Below are 17,063 nucleotides of genomic sequence, written 5' to 3'. Positions count from 1 at the left end.
AACACTGAATACAACTCTTTCCAGAAGTTGTGTGTCTTGTTGTGGAGGTTTTAGATGATATTATACTTGTACATAAAAATGTTTTTATAAAGGTGAAAAGGTCTTACAACTGATTCATACATATTTAGAAACTATTTCTCCTGTACAGGTAAACTAAATACATGTACTCAACATCTGCTAATGGACGCCATCCATCATTTGTTTAAACTTGGTTTGGTTTACCCCTCCGTGTGTTTTTCAAAGATATGCTACACCCAAATACAGTCCATTCTATTTTATGGCTATGAGTATAAACATATTTGACAAGCTTGAAATGTTGTTGTGGGTGATGGTGCTTGTTGAAAAATATAATCTACACTTTTGTATATTGATGATTATACTTGGTGCAGTTAGACTTAGCTTGAGGTGAGGAGCATTCACTTGAGGGAGTTGTTTTTGTAAGTTGATTAGGAGGTCTCTGGCTCATAGACCAAGCATTATATACTCGAATGACTGTCACAGAACTTTAGTGTTATTTAGGTCTTGTGGGGAAATAGTCCTGGCCTTTGTCAGTGTTTTTCATCCATGACGTTGCTGTTCCAAGACATACACAAATCTTGTACCCACGTCGGGGCTGAATGGCTGTGGCAATAAAGGAGAATCATAAACTATGTCTCAGGGTGAAATCATGATGTCCACAGACTTGGAAATGATGTGACTCTGTCTCAAAGCTACTAATGCCATATTGCTTTGTCTAGGGTTATTGTTGATAGGATGCCCTGTACATTGTGTCCACTTGTAGGTCAGTACTTTGGAACAAATTTTTATTAGGATAATATAAATACATTTACCTTAACTGTCAAATTGTTGTGTAATCCACATAATTGTGTGAGTTGATTTGTGGCGTACCCCTTTACTACACCTTCACTCGTAATCCTGTTCACTTAACTTTCACAAGAAAGTTCTCAGCGTCGGTCCTCAGATACCGAATGTAAATGTACACGGTGAATGTGGCTGATACCCTTTATACATACGTATGAGCACTAATTAAGCACCATCGGAATCCAAGGGCATTTTTAACAAATATTCTCATGTGCTTCACACAATATCTCCAAAGCTATAGGTTGCACGTTCTGAAAAGTGCTGAAAAGGCGCAAAGCACAGAGGGGTATAAATTTTATAATTGCAGTGTGTGCACTACAGTTTTCATTACTAGTTTAAAAAACATCACCAAACATTTAGCTTCCTTGACATGGTGGCAAAACGTAAATGTACACATTTTTAGTATGCATTACACAGGGGTATACTGTCTCAACAACGTTGTTTACATTGAACCCCGCTCACACGGTTATACGTCGACTTGTTAAGAAGCACGTGACCGCCGGTAAGGATCCTTGACGAGGTTTGGAAGACCGAGAAAGACCAATAACTGTGATGACGGACACAGGGGCTTGTAATGCTAAAAACTGCCATCAAGGCATGTACTGTCACTAACAGGGTCTTATCACTATATTAAAGGAAAGGGATGTAACGAGGTGAACACACCAAGTTCGTTTCAGGGCGAATTCAACAATGCTCACTGTATTTATCCCATTTAAATTATGCACACATTTCAAGCCAATACATTTTCCTATACAATAAGACACACAGCACAAAAGTCGAAGCAGTACTTTGGTAGCTAGGTTCTTCGGAAGCTCGAAAAATCGTGATTTCTCGATTCCGAGCCAAAATCCCTGCTCAGAATTTGCAGCGGTAACTCACCCATTTTCTTGTGTATTTCACAGTATACACAAAAAAGACATGCACCAAAACATGTTGAACTGATGGCACCTGTCATCGCGCTAGTCGCCATTCTTTGGGAGACACTAACATCTTACTGTCATAATGAGTTTGTGTCGTGCCGTTAGCCATTGACGACCTTGGCCTTATAGTGCTAAAACCCCGTTAGTGATGGTACATACCTTGATGGAAGGTTTTAGAGTTACAAGCCCCTGTGATGACGGAGTCCTAATTCGTCTGTCCACAGGCAATCACATGACACATACCAATGAATGGAAAGTGGGAGTCCGACTCACCACCAGAAAAATCAGAAGGAGGCTACTGGCTTGACACAACATCGTCCGACAAAGTGCAGGCTCTGCGAAAGATGCAACTTGAGTACATGGATTATTATCTTGCCTCACATATAAATGTCGTTTTCTGATTGGCTCAGCGCTCTTCTATTATTTTCAATGTTCCCCGCTTACAAGCGAGTAACATTTTCTATGTACCCCGCTGGGAATGCCGAGCTCATTTGGTACTTCGTAGTAGTAATCTTTATCTCGAATAACATTGAATCACGTATGATGTACGGAAATTGCCGGTGTTTTACGAATACAAATCGATGGAAGGGAGATAACTCTAAATTTGTTTTTCTTGTCGTCTGGTACTCCATACTCTGATCCGATATCCATGCTCTAACAGTTCATAATTACCATATGGCGAGAAAATAATCCATGCAGCTGAACCTTTTTTTTGGTGGCTCAGAGACAGTGTGGAGTAGTATAACTGCAAATGAGATCTGGGACACTCAATTGCCAACGGTATCGAAAGGAAGTACTGGATACAGGCCGCCATGCCAAAATTTAATAATCATGGATGACAGCGCTGGACTACAATGTTTCCGAGCAGTCATCCCCCATTTGCAGCACAGCACTATCAAAACATTACCATGACCCACAAGAAGCCCTGATATGAACCCGGACGATCTTGGACGTCAAGTGCAAGCTAGACACCCTCCTGTTGAAAATCTGCAGGAATTGACGCAGACATTCAATGAAGAATGGCAGAGGATTCCCATGCTGAGAATTCTGCGCTTGATTGCTAGTATGATGGGACAATTGGCTTGTGCTTGCATGCGTGGAGTCGCTTCACAAGATATTGATACGGTCTCCAATGGTGGTTCATAGTCACAAAAGTCATTCTTTGAGAACAGTGTGGCAATCAGATTGCTTGCCTACTTATGGTGACCGTGCATTCCAGCATTATTGACATTCATGTTTGTTCTGTATTCGTCTCACATTGCCAAGTTTTACCCAATTTCAATTTCAGTTGTTGTGTTATATTTTTTTTTTATCAGAGTGAATTATGTTAGTTATCATTTTGATACCCAGGTTTTGGTTTTCCGATGAGTGAGTTTAGTTCTACGCCGTTTTTACCAATATTCCAGCAATATCACGGCGGGGGACACCAGAAATGGGCTTCACATATTGTACCCATGTAGGGAATCAAACCCTGGTCTTCGGCGTGACGAGCGAACGCTTTAACCTCTTGGCTACCCCCACCGCCCCACCAGTTAATGAAATATAAGCAACATCAGATACCAAATATATGTTAATTACGATTGTTAATCATTATAACAGTTGCATCCCTAAAGATCCAACTGAGAATTAGGTAAGCAAAATGAACAGATTAATTTTTTTTAATGTCAGAATAGCCAAAAGTAAAAATAGGATCGTGGTACGCCTTCCCTTGACTTGACATCAAGCATATCTAGTTTAAAGGGCTATAAACATCCTATTTCCAAGTTCAATAGGTTTGGTGTGTTTGTGAGTACGGAAGTGTCTTCACAACAGAACATGAGCCATTTACCAAAGAAATAAGACCGAGAACGATCACTTGTCAATGTTCCATAATGGCTAGTACCGGATTTTTACAATGGAATGGTCGGGGTCTCAATGCTAATTTTGATGAATTGAAACTTTTATCACAGGAATATAATCATGTCGTTTTCAGCCTTCAGGAAACGTATCTCAGAGAACATCCATCAGTAAAAAATGTTTCATTCATATGAAGAATGTACGAATGGTAACAGTTGCATCCCTGAAGAGCCAACCTAGCGTTTGGTAAGCAAAATGAAAAGATTAATAGCCCAACGTTAAAAAAGGACCGTGGTACGCCTTCCCTTGACATCAAGCATATCCAATTACAGGCATATTGATTCAGTCTTTGAATCTATATCTGCTCACGGTGACATGAATATTCAAAGGAAAGTCAGCTGTTCACCCGAAATTGATTTGATACAAGTCACAGCATGGAATTGGATTGGACATCATCCTTGTCTCTGATGGGTTAAATATGGAAATGTCATGAACAGGTATACATATTTTTTTTTAAAAACCCGAACAAATCCAATGTCTGTGCATGATGCCACGGTCGGTTCTTTAGAGCAAATCAAATACATCTTTCCCACACAAAGTAAGACCAGCCTGATACAGCTAATGCTTGTGCACTGCCAACTCTTAGCTCACATAAAAGGCTGTCGTGGTTGAAGTTGAAACCAAAGCAGGTGCTGTTGTGGAAACAGACGTTGGCACACTCCACGGTAGATGTGACGTCGACTGGGTAAAGATCTCCATCAAACCTTGTACCCTCAATACGGCGCATCGTAGAGGTGAAGCCTGTGAACATAGTGAACTGATTTCGGGAAAAGAGTGAGTGAGTTGGGTTTTACGCCGCTTTAAACAATATTCCAGCAATATTACGGCGGGGGACACCATAAATGGGCTTCACACATTGTGCCAATATGGGGATTCGAACCCGGGTCTTCGGCGTGACGAGCCGACGCTTTAACCATTAGGCTACCCCACCGCCCCGATTTCTGGAAGAGCAGCCACTGGAGGACTTACTGGCAGCTACTTACACTACTCTTTTACGTAAATCAGCTCTTGTGTTACTGTTAGTCCTAACAAGAGTTTGATGCCATTCTATAAACTCATTTGTTCTACGATGTGTTGGACTAGAATCATACAAATGCCAAACATTTAAGGGAACGATGGGGTGATCTAGTGGTAATAGCGTTGGCTTTCTGGTCCAGGTTCATGTCCCCACTTGGGTAAAGTGTGTAAGGCTCTTGTCTTCGCTTTGATATTACTGGACTATTGGGCATTACATTTGGCTGTTAACATTTAAATGCACCCAATTTATTCGTAGGTTACTAGAAAATATATTCCGAATAATAAAGAGTAAAAGGAAAGCATGTCTTTCCTTGGACGTCTCATAACGGACGCTACGTTTAGGCCCTCAAAGTATACAAGTTAATATTTCAGCTAGCTGTATTTGGTGAGAAAATTCAACAAATCACATTTGTATTTCTATCATTTGGGAACTTCGTCCTTTTAGCCTTTGACGACCTGGTTCCCTATCTTACAAGCCGTAATAATCTTACCGAACTTACTTTTGAAAACAATTGCCCTCTAAATAAGCATGTGAGTGTCCTTAGCCTACTCACAGTGATTGGCGTTTGTTCCAAAGGTCTCCACTTCACACATGGTATGTCGATCCTGATCATTTACTCGATTCAGACCTTCTATCCTCAAATATCGCCCCCTGGTCAAACAGGAGCAGGAGATGTTTTCTGTGGCTCCTGTAGGCATAGGTCCTTCATACATTGCGCAGAGAAAGGAAAGGGTGGTCGGAAACTGTACTGGGTCCTCGACAAATACTTCAATCTTCAAGTCATGAAGTCGCTCAGCTGAAAAATGTAAATGTATACGAGCAAGTTGGGGGTAACTACTCTTGTAATGGTGTTTTAGTTGTGTCACAGCATGAAAGAAGAAAGCCAGAAGGGGTTCAAGACTTAGACGTGTAAGACGTTGATACAGGACCAAAGGTTTCAGAGGAACAATTCTGACAGCTCCTTGTCAACTGTGTCATCTGTGGACCAAAATGGAATGTCCCACAACGAAGCACATGAGACATGTGGTCTCACCTTAAGCAAGTCAGTTTGTTCAAAATTGCCTCTGTTCATCCAGCAGCAAATGGGTGCCCGGTTGGATAAGTCACGTAACCATTAGCCTTCTAGCGCCTCACAGGTAGCTTGGGTTATTCGGGGAAATAATCAGATTGTTTGGGCGCTTCGAGCATGCACTGTGCATGGAGATGCGCATGATACATTGATTATATTATATTATATTATATTATATTAGGCCTTCAGGCTTCACGAAACATATCTAAAGGAAGATGAGCATCTTAACTTCCGTCAGGATAACATGTTTTATTCATATGCAAAACATACCAATGGTAACAGCACAGGTGGTGTCAGCATACCTGTTCAGGAAGGGACAATACACAGTGTCACCATTCTAAAAAGCAATCCCAGTACATCTAACTCTACATCACATTGTGTTCTCTAATGGTCACAACTCGCTATAGGATTCAATTGATCACAGTCAGAAAGGTAAGGATCTGGGTGAGGTGCTACAGAGAAATGATCTGTGCCTATTTAATGATAATAATAATAATGACTTCGGAGTCTATTCCAATCAGAAGGGGAATTTTCCAGGGGGACTCCTTCAGTCCTTTACTTTTTTGTTTGTCTTTAAATCCTTTGAGCTTTCTGCTCAACAGAGAGGAGGGTTACCATCCCGGACCTCCTCAGTGCATATCCCCAACACCGCTTACTCATCTCCTTTACATGGATGACATAGAGCTCCTTGCCAAAGGAGATACCAATTTGAAAAAAACAGGTTCTCCTTGTCGAGTCCTTTTCTAATGATATTGGCATGACATTTGGGCTCGACAAATGTAATACTCTTCATTTGAAACGTGGCGCGGTAACTAATTATTGATCGGTCAAGTTACAAGGGGGAGGAATTATTGAGCATCTTGTGGAAGATCAGGCCTACACCTATCTTGGAATGCAAGTTCGAGACAAGCTCCAAAATGCCCAGATTCAAGAAATACTTCGGGCCGAGTATAAATCTCGCTTAAAGAAAGTCTGGAGCTTAGAGCTAAATGCTCGAAACAAGGTCAAGGCCACCAATACTTTTGCTGTGCCAGTCCTCTCCTATTCCTTTGGAGTAGTTGATTGGACAAAACAAGACATCCAGAGTCTTGACCATCTGACCAGAAGGATCATGTCTGATAACAGAGCCCACCATCCTCGTTCCTCTCTCAATCGTTTATACATGCCAATCAATTCTGGAGGTCGAGGTTTGATTAATGTGGAGGCTCTTCATTATAGAATTTTATTGTGTACTTTTGCACATATTTATTTATCGGGTGATCCTCTGGTGATGCATGTGAAGACTTATGATGAAAGTAAGGAATTCCACAGCTATTAAAAGCGTGCCAAGGTTGTTGGACAGAATCTGAAACTTGAGGTTGATTTTACTGATAGCGATGTACTGCTGGGCGGTACAGCGATGGGAGTCCCACCGACTCCTTCGCCTGGATGAAGTCTGCTGGTCTTAAATGTGAAACTGAGGGCTTTCCTTTTGCTGCTCAGGACCAGTCACTTCCCACTCGCAATCGTCAAAATATGATTCTTAAAGAAAATATTAACATGAAATGCCGACTGTGTAATGAATTTCCAGAGACTGTCCAACACCTTGTCAGTGGATGCCCTTCTTTGGCACAAACAGCATATCTTAAACGACATGATGGCATGGCTCGTTGCTTTTACTACCGTCTCCGCCATGTCTGTGGCTTTGACTCTGAGGTCCACCCATGGTACGACCCTGAGCATGTCCAGGGCATCATGGAAAATGATGCTTTCAAACCTCTGTGGAATAGGCCCATATACAGCCTCAGAAGAATTCCTGCCAACAAACCTGATCTTGTCTTTTTTGATAAAGCCAGTGAATTTAATTATATCATTGAATTTTCTGAACCTTTTGACAGTAACGTGATTGGCAAGACTCAGGAAAAGCATGATAAATATGTGGACCTCGCCTTTGAAATGTCTCGCTTGCATCCCAAGTACACTGTCGTCAGGCTCCCCATTGTTTTCGGTGCCCTTGGTGTGGTACCTCCTGATCTCTTTGCGCAGATCAGGAGAGTGCCCGGGTTCTCCACCGGGAGCACAGCCCTTCTGACACTCTGGGTAATGCAGAAGGCTGCAGTGTTGGGGAGCCTTCAAATTCTCCGGAAAGTTCTTGGTGGGTTCGACTAGGCAGTGTTTCCTGGGAGAAGTCCCATTCGCTGTCTGGGCTGCGTGTAGAGGGGCAAGGGCCCTGAGGTGATGATGAGCCTTACCAGCCTGACTGTGCCAGGATCACCCGAACCCTCTCTGCTGCATTTTCATCTTTAATCTGTAAAACATAATACCAGGATTGCCTCCTGGGCAATACTGACGGTCTTCAGACTTCCCCATACACTCCCAGTGGCTGCCTTCACTTGTACTTTTTCTGTGGACGCCAGCTGGAGCGTCCATTTTAACTCTCGGAGTTACGGGTGTTTGAAGTGTATTTAAGGGCTAGAAACCATCCAAAACGCAGGCAGAACACGTTTTTGACACGAGAGCGGATCTTTCAAACACGGCAACCGGGGTGAAATAGTTCCGGAGAAGAAATAGTTCTCTCTTTGACAGGCTGTAGCTCCGTTGTCCTTGGGCCTACAGTAAAAACGATTAGTATTCTTGAATTGCCTTGATCCTAGCTATCCGACGCATAGATTTATGTGTCTATAGTGCATTTGCGAAACACCAATTCAAAACTTTCTGTGGCGCAGTTAAGATGTTTTGAAAGTACGACTGCCATGGCCGCAGTTTTGTGGCCGATTAGTTTTCTTGACTGCGTGGACTTTTCGACTGCAAGAGACTCACATTATGGAGCGATAAATCTGAAAGTTCTGTTTTCCCTCGTGAGCGGGCATCTGATTGTTAACTACCTGGGGGAAGTTGACCTGTACCATAAATTATAACTGTGTAATGTGAGTCACAGATTGCTTGTTTTTGAGTTTGATGCTGTAATTTTTCACGTGTAAATAGTAATGTAATGAATATATATGCAACTCTTTTTGGGACTTTGTATTTAAAATGTGTAAAACTCATTATGGCTCACTATATGGCTTGAATTACGCCGATGTGACGTAAAACCGATCTCAACAACAACTTGGGCAGTGGAAAACCAGGAAGTGGAGTTTTTGCTAGACTTTACCAAACAGGAACGCACAGTCGAACAAAGCAAAGGAATTGAGCAATATATACAGGCATATACAAAAACAGAGATAACTGGTTAATGTTGGAGACTTTGTTGTGCTAAAAAAGCCAAGCGCATTGCCCTTTGGGCATTGGAAAACCAGGAAGTGGGGATTGTTGCTAGATTTTACTGACGCTTCTTTCAGCTATTTCGCTCATCAGCTATCTGAACAGCAAGCAAATGTTTGTGTTAGTGTCGTAATTGTGACGTAATTATTGATTATTACATAATAATCCCTAAACCTCGACAAATTGACATGTAAAAACTCGATGGTAAAATGACGATTGTAGAAAAACTAGGAAATAAAGGAAAACGTCTGAAAGAGTGTTTAAGGAACACCCCACACCAGACAACATAACCTATTTACGAATGTCAAAAGCAAAAGCTTGAAGAACATTTAACCAGAAAAAACGTACAAGTTGGAAAAAAGTGAGGTTTGTTCTAAATAAAAATACGCATACCCTCCTTAATAAAGTGAGTGAGTGACTGTGGTTTTACGCCGCTTTTAGCAATATTCCAGCAATACCACGGCGGGGGACACCAGAAATGGGCTTCACACATTGTACCCATGTCGGGAATCGAACCCGGGTCTTTGGCACGACAAGGCAAACGCTTTAACTACTAGGCTACCCTGGAAAATAGGTTTGTGTTCTGCAAAAAAAGTAAAAGGGAATTACATAAGAATCCAGACTTAACTCTAAATAATAAACCAATAATAAGACCTAGTCTTTAAGGCATTACTCTGGACAAACGTATCTTTTATACCACATATCAAAAGTCTTCCAGTTCGATGTTTATATAGTATAGAAAACGGGTGCTAGAGACCACTGCCCATAGGTAAGGCCTTTCACCCCAACCCTGCCCCCAACCACACACACGCACGTGCACACGCGCACGCACGTATGCACGCACGCACACACCAAGGAGATGAGAACATGGTGACCTGTGTCTTGGATGCGGGAGGAGGGTACACAAGATATTGAATGACCGAGTGCTTCGTCTTTGTCATTTTCATTTTGAAAGGTTGGTCTATACAACTGATGTTTGCTTGTGCTGTTTGCAATTTTGTCTGTATGTCGCGATGTGTCACGTTTGTCAACACATTAAACATTATGATGGCACCTTTAGTTCTATTTTTTTCTTTGCATGTGCTATATATCATTTGGCCCTTTATTAATGACGAGTAGTATATTTAACACGTTTGTTACGCTCCCAGGGATAACAAAAGGGCAGTCTATTCAACTACTTTTCATAACACAAATGGGCAACTCGAAGTTAAAGTGAATGCACGCTTAATGATGGAATGGAATACTTATATTAAGCACTGGATCACATTATATAAACCTTAGTAAGGTCCTAGCCTCATGTCATCCAAAAATCAAATAGTCACAAAGTAGCAATGTATGTATACCATGCAATGAATATCAGATCCTCTGCATTACAGACGTGATATTATTTGTGATATTTGTTTCTATTGAACCCTTTGCTACTTGGGGCGGTGGCGTAGCCTAATGGTTAAAGCGTTGGCTCGTCACGCCGAAGACCCGGGTTCGAATCCCCACACGGGTACAATGTGTGAAGCCCGTTTCTGGTGTCCCCCGCCGTGATGTTGCTGGAATATTGCTAAAAGCGGCGTAAAACCAAACTCAGTCAGTCAGTCAGTCCTAGCGAGCACACTGGTGTTTTCAGGAAGAGAATAATCGGGTTTAGTTAATGAGACGATCCCTTTCCTTATTACAACATCACTAATCCTAATCCTCTACAGGCTGCCTGCACAGTGAGTATAAACCGAATAATCATCCAACAAAAAAATGTCGATATCGATATCTTATATTAGGTACAGAGCAAAACCGACCAAGGAAGGATTGCTTTATCTGCGAACACGGGCCGATGACAATTGCTGCGCCAGGACCAAGGGGCCGAAGTGATGTAGACCTTCCACGTCTGTAACCGATAGGTCCCTCAGGTAGTGTGAAGCAAACACCGTATCGGATCTCCAAAAACAGCCCTCCATGATGGACTGCAGGGAATAATTTCTGTGAAAAGCCATGGTGGAGGCAAGAGCTCGAGTCTCATGAGGCTTCGCCATCGACGGTGGAGGTAGGTCAGCAATGGCATAAGCACACAGGATCGTAGTTCGCTTCCAAAACGCCAAGGTAGTACGGGGAGACTTCCGAGCTGGAGACAGTAGACAATGGAATGAACAATCTCTTATGCAGTCTGCGGCGATCCCGTGAGGCAGCTAGGTAAATCCTTAATACATGCACTGGGCATAAGGACAGATCCTCAGTGTCATCTGGGCCCAAGATAGTGGACAACGGTGGAATCGTGAATGTGCGATCCAGCTGTCCTGGTAACTGATTCTTGGCGAGAAAATCCCACCGCAAACCAAGGAAAACTCTCGCATGTCTAGACCTTTCAAGCCGCACCCGAGAAACATCAAGAGCATGCAACTCGGAAAAACGGGCAGCTGTAGCCAAGGCCAAGAGAAGGAAGGTCTTAAAGGAGACATGTTCGAAATATTTCTCCTCCAAAGGAAAGATCCCAAGCTGGAGGCTGGAACTTCCAAGATTGGTCAGCCAGTTTGTAAGACCGCAGGAGAGACTGGAGTTCAAGGACAGTGGACACCTTCACACCCGAGGCTGCTGCAATAACGGTGTTAAGAGCAGCCAGCTAGGTAGACAGTGTAGAGCCTTTAAGTTTTCTGGAGGTTCGTAGATGCTGATGGTACTCTGCCACCATCTGCGGGGAGGCCGTAGTGGGGGATGACACGCCCTTCTTCCTGCAATACGCTTCAACATTCTTCCATTTGTCATTGTAGAGTGACCTCGTAGAAGTACGATGCGCTGTAGTAATGGCAGTAGCCACAAGCTTAGAATAGCCCTTAGCCGTTAACGACCTATGTAGATGCGCCAAACGTGCAGATGGAGCGTCATCGGGGACCAATGTAGCTGGTCGGAGTGCGGATGTACCAGTAGATCAGGCCGAACGGGAAGTGGCACGGGATCTGTTTCGGCTAGGTTTGAAGGTTTACGAACCGGCTTCCGGCCGGCCAATAGGGCGCGACCAAAAGCAGAGTCATCCTCTGAGTTGCGCGCAGCTTCACTAATACGCGAGGAAGAAGGGCCACTGGTGGAAACGCGTAAACGTTCAGGTCCTCCCACAGAATGGCTAGAGCATCGAGGTACCAAGCCAGAGGATCCGGAATCGGTGACACAAACCGAGGCAGCTGATGGTTTAAACGAGTGGCGAAGAGATCCACTGTCGGAGTCGTCAATGGAAGGCAAAAGGTCTGGAACACCTGAGGATGCAATTTCTGCTCCGTTGGAGAGGGACGACTCGGTCGGGACAGAGAATCTGCGATGACATTCTGCGCCCCCGGAATGTGGCTGGCTCGTACCAAGATGTGGCGAGAGTCCACCAGATCGAAGAACCGTTGGGTACACTGCAGCAGTTGAGTAGACCCCGTGGACCCCATCCTGTTGATATGCCAAACCACCGCTGTGTTGTCCGACCGGATCATGAGGGAAGTTGCTCGTAGGACATCCTGCTAGTGACTGATTGCAAGCATCACCGCCCTGAACTCCAGAACGTTGATGTGACAGGCGCGATCGATGGGAGACCACCGCCCTGCCACTAGTTGATTGAGAAGATGAGCTCCCCACCCATGTAGAGATGCGTCCACATACAGGGGGTGAGGTGGAACAAACGGCCCTAAACAAACTCTGTCGCAAACATTCAATGCTTCCATCCACCACAGGAGATTGATCAAGGCAACGGATCTCCCACTCTGATGTAAGGTGCTAGAAAGAACTGCAAGGGACGAAGTTGTAGTTGACCCCAGAGGGTCAACACCTGAACCGACGTCAAGAGGCCCAGAAGCTCCTGCCACTGATGAAGCGTCCTGGATTGCACCAGTGCCAGAGAAACCAATTGCTGAATCTTGCAGAAACGATCTCTCGGGACAAAGAGTTTGTTGGCCTCTGTGTCGAACACTGCTCCAATGAATTGAAGACGGCACGTAGGGGCTAGTTCCGATTTCTGCAGATTGATTAACCAGCCTAATTGGCGAAGAAGCTGTATGGCAAACTGAATGTGACGAAGAAGAAGGGCATGATCGGTCTGAGCCTGAATGCAGTCGTCAATGTAAGCTTCGAACACTATCCCCTTACGGTGAAGGAAACAGGTGATAGGCTTCGATACCCGTGTGAACAGCCATGGGGCCGAAGAAATTCCAAACGGGAGGACACGCCACTGATAGTGGGTGCCCCCGAAGACAAACTGAAGGAACTTGCTAAGAGCCGGAAAAATCGGGATGTCTAGGTACTCATCCTGGAGATCGAGACTGACATGTAGTCTCCCGGCTTGTTGATTGTTGAGAAGAGCCACCGACACCATACGTTTTATGAAAAACCTTCATATTGAAAATTAGTCTCAACTTGTCCGAATCTTTCTTTGGCACCAGAAAGATTGGCAAATAGAACCCCGGGTCGGTCAGAGCCAGGCCCAGGGCTTGATCGCAAGTTTCTGAAGGAGAGTGTCGATTGTGGAGCGTAGAACAGCCGTCTGAGATAGGATACATTCGAGTAGCCAAGCTACCATGACAGCACTGAAGAAGTACTGAATGTAGGAGGTTCGTGGCATGCAGATGTCAGGAACGTACACGTTGTACACAGAGTGATGAAGGCCATATAAACAGTGATTGTAGGAACGTATAGTTCGCAAAATGAAGTGTTGGTCTGCCAGATGGAGTGAGAAAGTTATTAGATACGATGCATGAGATCGTCAGTCTACCGGAACATTGGTAAAGTTGATGGAATGGCAGAGGTAAAAAAGACCAATGACTCCAGACACGTTCGATAAAGAGGCGAAGGTAGTAACATCGATGCCTACGGACAGTCTGGACATAGCTGCAGTGACCTCTGAACTGAGGCCTTCAGCTAAAAAAACGAGTAAACCCAGCCAAAGTGAAAGCGTCTCAGCGATTCCGTCTGGCACCCTCAGTAGACTGTATCTCCCGACTGACTGACAAACTCGACATAATCACTCCTACTGGGAATGGCACCCTTCATCATCACTGGCAATTAAAGGCTGGGATAGGTATCCGCTTCGTGGGACCAAGACAAGTCTATCAGGTACTTCCTAAGCGATGTATCATCAAAAGTCTCCGGTAAACAAACAGTAGTCCGCCATTGCAAATGCTACCGACAATGCAATAACGACAAAAACCCGGACAACACGGATGTCAATCAACCAGGCGAGTCCCAACCCATAAAATCTAGGTAAAGTGACGCTAGCTAATTGACCAAACATCACTGCTGGTACTACACGCAGAAACTGTGCATAAATAGACCAGCTTGATATGCAGGAATATACAGACTACTCGTAGCAGCTGTGTGGTGTATCACTGGGTGTAATCATGGTCTGTTCCGCAAGCCTCAGCACCCTTCCTTTCACATCATCGTCAAGTTACTGGACAAATATGTCAAACCGGGTGGTTGTAGAGCTGATATCTACGTCGAAGGGTAGATAGATTCGGTGAATCGAATCATTCATGAAAGGTGAAGATCGGATGGTAGATGACGGAGGAATCTTAAGAATCCGAGATCATCAATCACCGCCGTAATGCAGAGGCCTGCGCTACTGACAATAACTACTACCTCTGTGCAACCAACTGAAACGATGCACTAACTGGAAGCGCCGTACTGGATGAAAGCGTTGATACAGAAAAGAGCGGCGATTGGAGAGAAGCGGCGCTCTGGATGGAAGCGTTGATACCTAAGAAAGTGTCGCATTGCAGAAGCGTTGATACATAGGAGAGAGTGATTTTGGTTTTACAGCGCTTTTAGCAACATCCCAGCAACACCACGGCGGGCGACACCAGAAATGGGCCAACGAGCCAACGCCTCAACCACTAGGCTACCCCACCGCCCCTTGATACATAAGAAAGTGTCGCAATGGATGGAAGCGCTGACACATAAGAGAGCGGCTTACTGGTGTGAACGCTCCGTCTGTTCACAAACACTGTAGAAGCAGGAAGCGCAACCCCAAAGCCAAGCCGAGCACCGGCAAAAAACTGTAGAAATGAGGTATCAACGCCAAAGTCGGAAAAAAAGTGCTGAAGCAGAACCGCAGTAGACAAAGTCACTGAAGGCACCGTAGTGTGTGAACTAGTAAACAAACCACGATGACAGTATGCGCATAGAGGGAACCAGATGATTCGGCGAAAGCTGACAGTCCAGCGAACACTGCCGGATTGGCGAATACTGTTGGAGCGGCGATCTGGTATGGTGCAGCGATCAGGATCGATTAAGTGATCTGGTTCGGTACTGTGATCCAGTTGTGTCAAGTGATCAGGTTCTAGAGGGCTGAGTCAATCAGGACCGGTGCATTCGTCTTAAACGTCGTACCATACAGTAAAGGTGTACTGGACTGAAAGGTGTTCCAACCAAACAACAGTTCACTAAGTTGAATCGTTGTTCTAATCGAAAACGAAACACTGGTCTGAAGTGTTGATCCAATCAAACTCGCCTGCAAGGTACGGGAAAGGTGTTGAGAGCGCTGCACTGGATGCTACCGTCATGGCTGATGTCACCACAGAAAGATATGAGAGCGCCGAACTGGAACAAAACGCCGCATTGGAAGCAAGCGGCGCATAGGTTGAAGCGCCGAACTGATCCCTGTGGTTGAAAGCGCCGAACTGACTGCACTCGCCACATGAGAGTGAACGCTTTCACCAATCGAACCCACCATAGTGGAGCACTCAACCAAAGCGGCGCACTGGAAACAATGACCTGCAAAGGTAAAGGCCGAGACTGTGCTACAGAGGTTGTTAGCACTAGGTACCACTCTCGGAGCAGATAAAACTTGTCTGGAGACGGAACTAGACGTTTGATGACGAAAGAGACGACGGAGATACTCGCTCAAGTAGGAGTCTTGAGGCCACCTCTAAAAAATCTACGTCTAGATGCAACCCGTCGATATTCAGAAAAAACATCATCATTGAAGCGTGAACAAACAGAACACCGATGTGACCAACTACAACAGCCTATACAATCCACACACAAAGCGTGTGGATCAGCAGCGGAAATGTTGCTGTTGCACTGATCACAGTGTCTGCGTTTCTTAGAAGAACTTTGATTCCATTTATTTCCCATCTTGACAATCAAATAATGTCTAACTGAGAGAACAACACACGTCCACTCGGTGTAGCGACAAGAAAGAGAATGACAGGCACAGGTAGTCACATGATCATCTGAGCGAGCTCCACGCTTACAGAGATGATTGACAGGTGCTGATGTCGGAGTGGGGGCAGAGGTCAGGGCGGGTCAGAGGCCAGTAGAAAGATTTGATTCAACTTAGCCTACAGCACGTTTCCACTCATGGTCGTAGAAGAAGAGGAGAGGTCGTGCGCTATGTCACGCTGGCCTCGATGAAACAGTTTAATGTGAATCGCCTATGATCTCTTTGGTGTTCAAGTTATAAAGCTTTGCCGGCTTTTGTATCCCCTGTTCTATATACTTTTTTTTTTTTCTCGTCCTCGCTGATAGCAGACTTAATGAGACTTGGATCGAATCTCTTGTTTCATTTTGTCATATTTTGTGAGTTCAGAGAGGATTGAACGAAACTCCTCCTCTGAGATCTTACTGTCAGTGAGTGCGCGGAAATACGCTCACTCACCGTGTTCAGCTTTGCTTCGCCAGAACCCTGATCTCGCCATGTTTCAATGCTTTACGATGCAGTCTGCATTGATACAAATTTAAGAACCAAGCCTAACACCCCTGTCACCCCAGCTGTTATTTCAATACCTAGCACTATAGGTGCAGCCACGATGGTGGCTAACAACCCAACACCGGCCGCTCCTAGTCCCATGCTGGTTGCCATAAGGGTAGTATCAGTCCCGTCTACGGCATTGAAAGCTCTATGGTACTTCTTATATAGTGCTTTCCGCGTGTCGCGGTCTTGTTCTAGTTGAAGTTTTACATCACATAACTGTCTCAAGCGGAACCCGTCTACGGTTTCCAGGGTCTTCGCTACTTCCTCTACGACTGGGTACAGTCCCATCCTATAATATATATTACAAAAGATATTTTAATTGGGTTTCAGTTAACAGTCGATCAACGT

At 44.5% G+C, this 17,063-nt stretch overlaps 1 protein-coding gene across 1 annotated transcript in view; it reads right to left on the bottom strand.

The window, feature by feature from the left end:
* Nucleotides 1-3,832: 3,832 nt before the first annotated feature.
* LOC124268714 (fucolectin-like) overlaps nucleotides 3,833-17,063 on the bottom strand; it is a 35,863-nt gene continuing 22,632 nt past the window's right edge. The window contains exons 3-4 of the mRNA XM_046703719.1: nucleotides 5,249-5,491; nucleotides 3,833-4,418 (exon numbers count right to left, since the gene is read on the bottom strand). Coding sequence (XP_046559675.1) covers nucleotides 4,192-4,418; nucleotides 5,249-5,491 — 470 coding nt within the window. The 3' untranslated portion in view covers nucleotides 3,833-4,191. The remainder of the gene's footprint in view (nucleotides 4,419-5,248; nucleotides 5,492-17,063) is intronic.

Source organism: Haliotis rubra, unplaced genomic scaffold, assembly GCF_003918875.1.
Source record: "Haliotis rubra isolate DU_JTF1 unplaced genomic scaffold, ASM391887v1 Scf101, whole genome shotgun sequence".
In the NCBI taxonomy this organism is placed as follows: Eukaryota; Metazoa; Mollusca; class Gastropoda; order Lepetellida; family Haliotidae; genus Haliotis; species Haliotis rubra.
The sequence above is the reverse complement of the archived record's forward strand: the minus strand, read 5'-3'. Positions and strand labels throughout refer to the sequence as shown.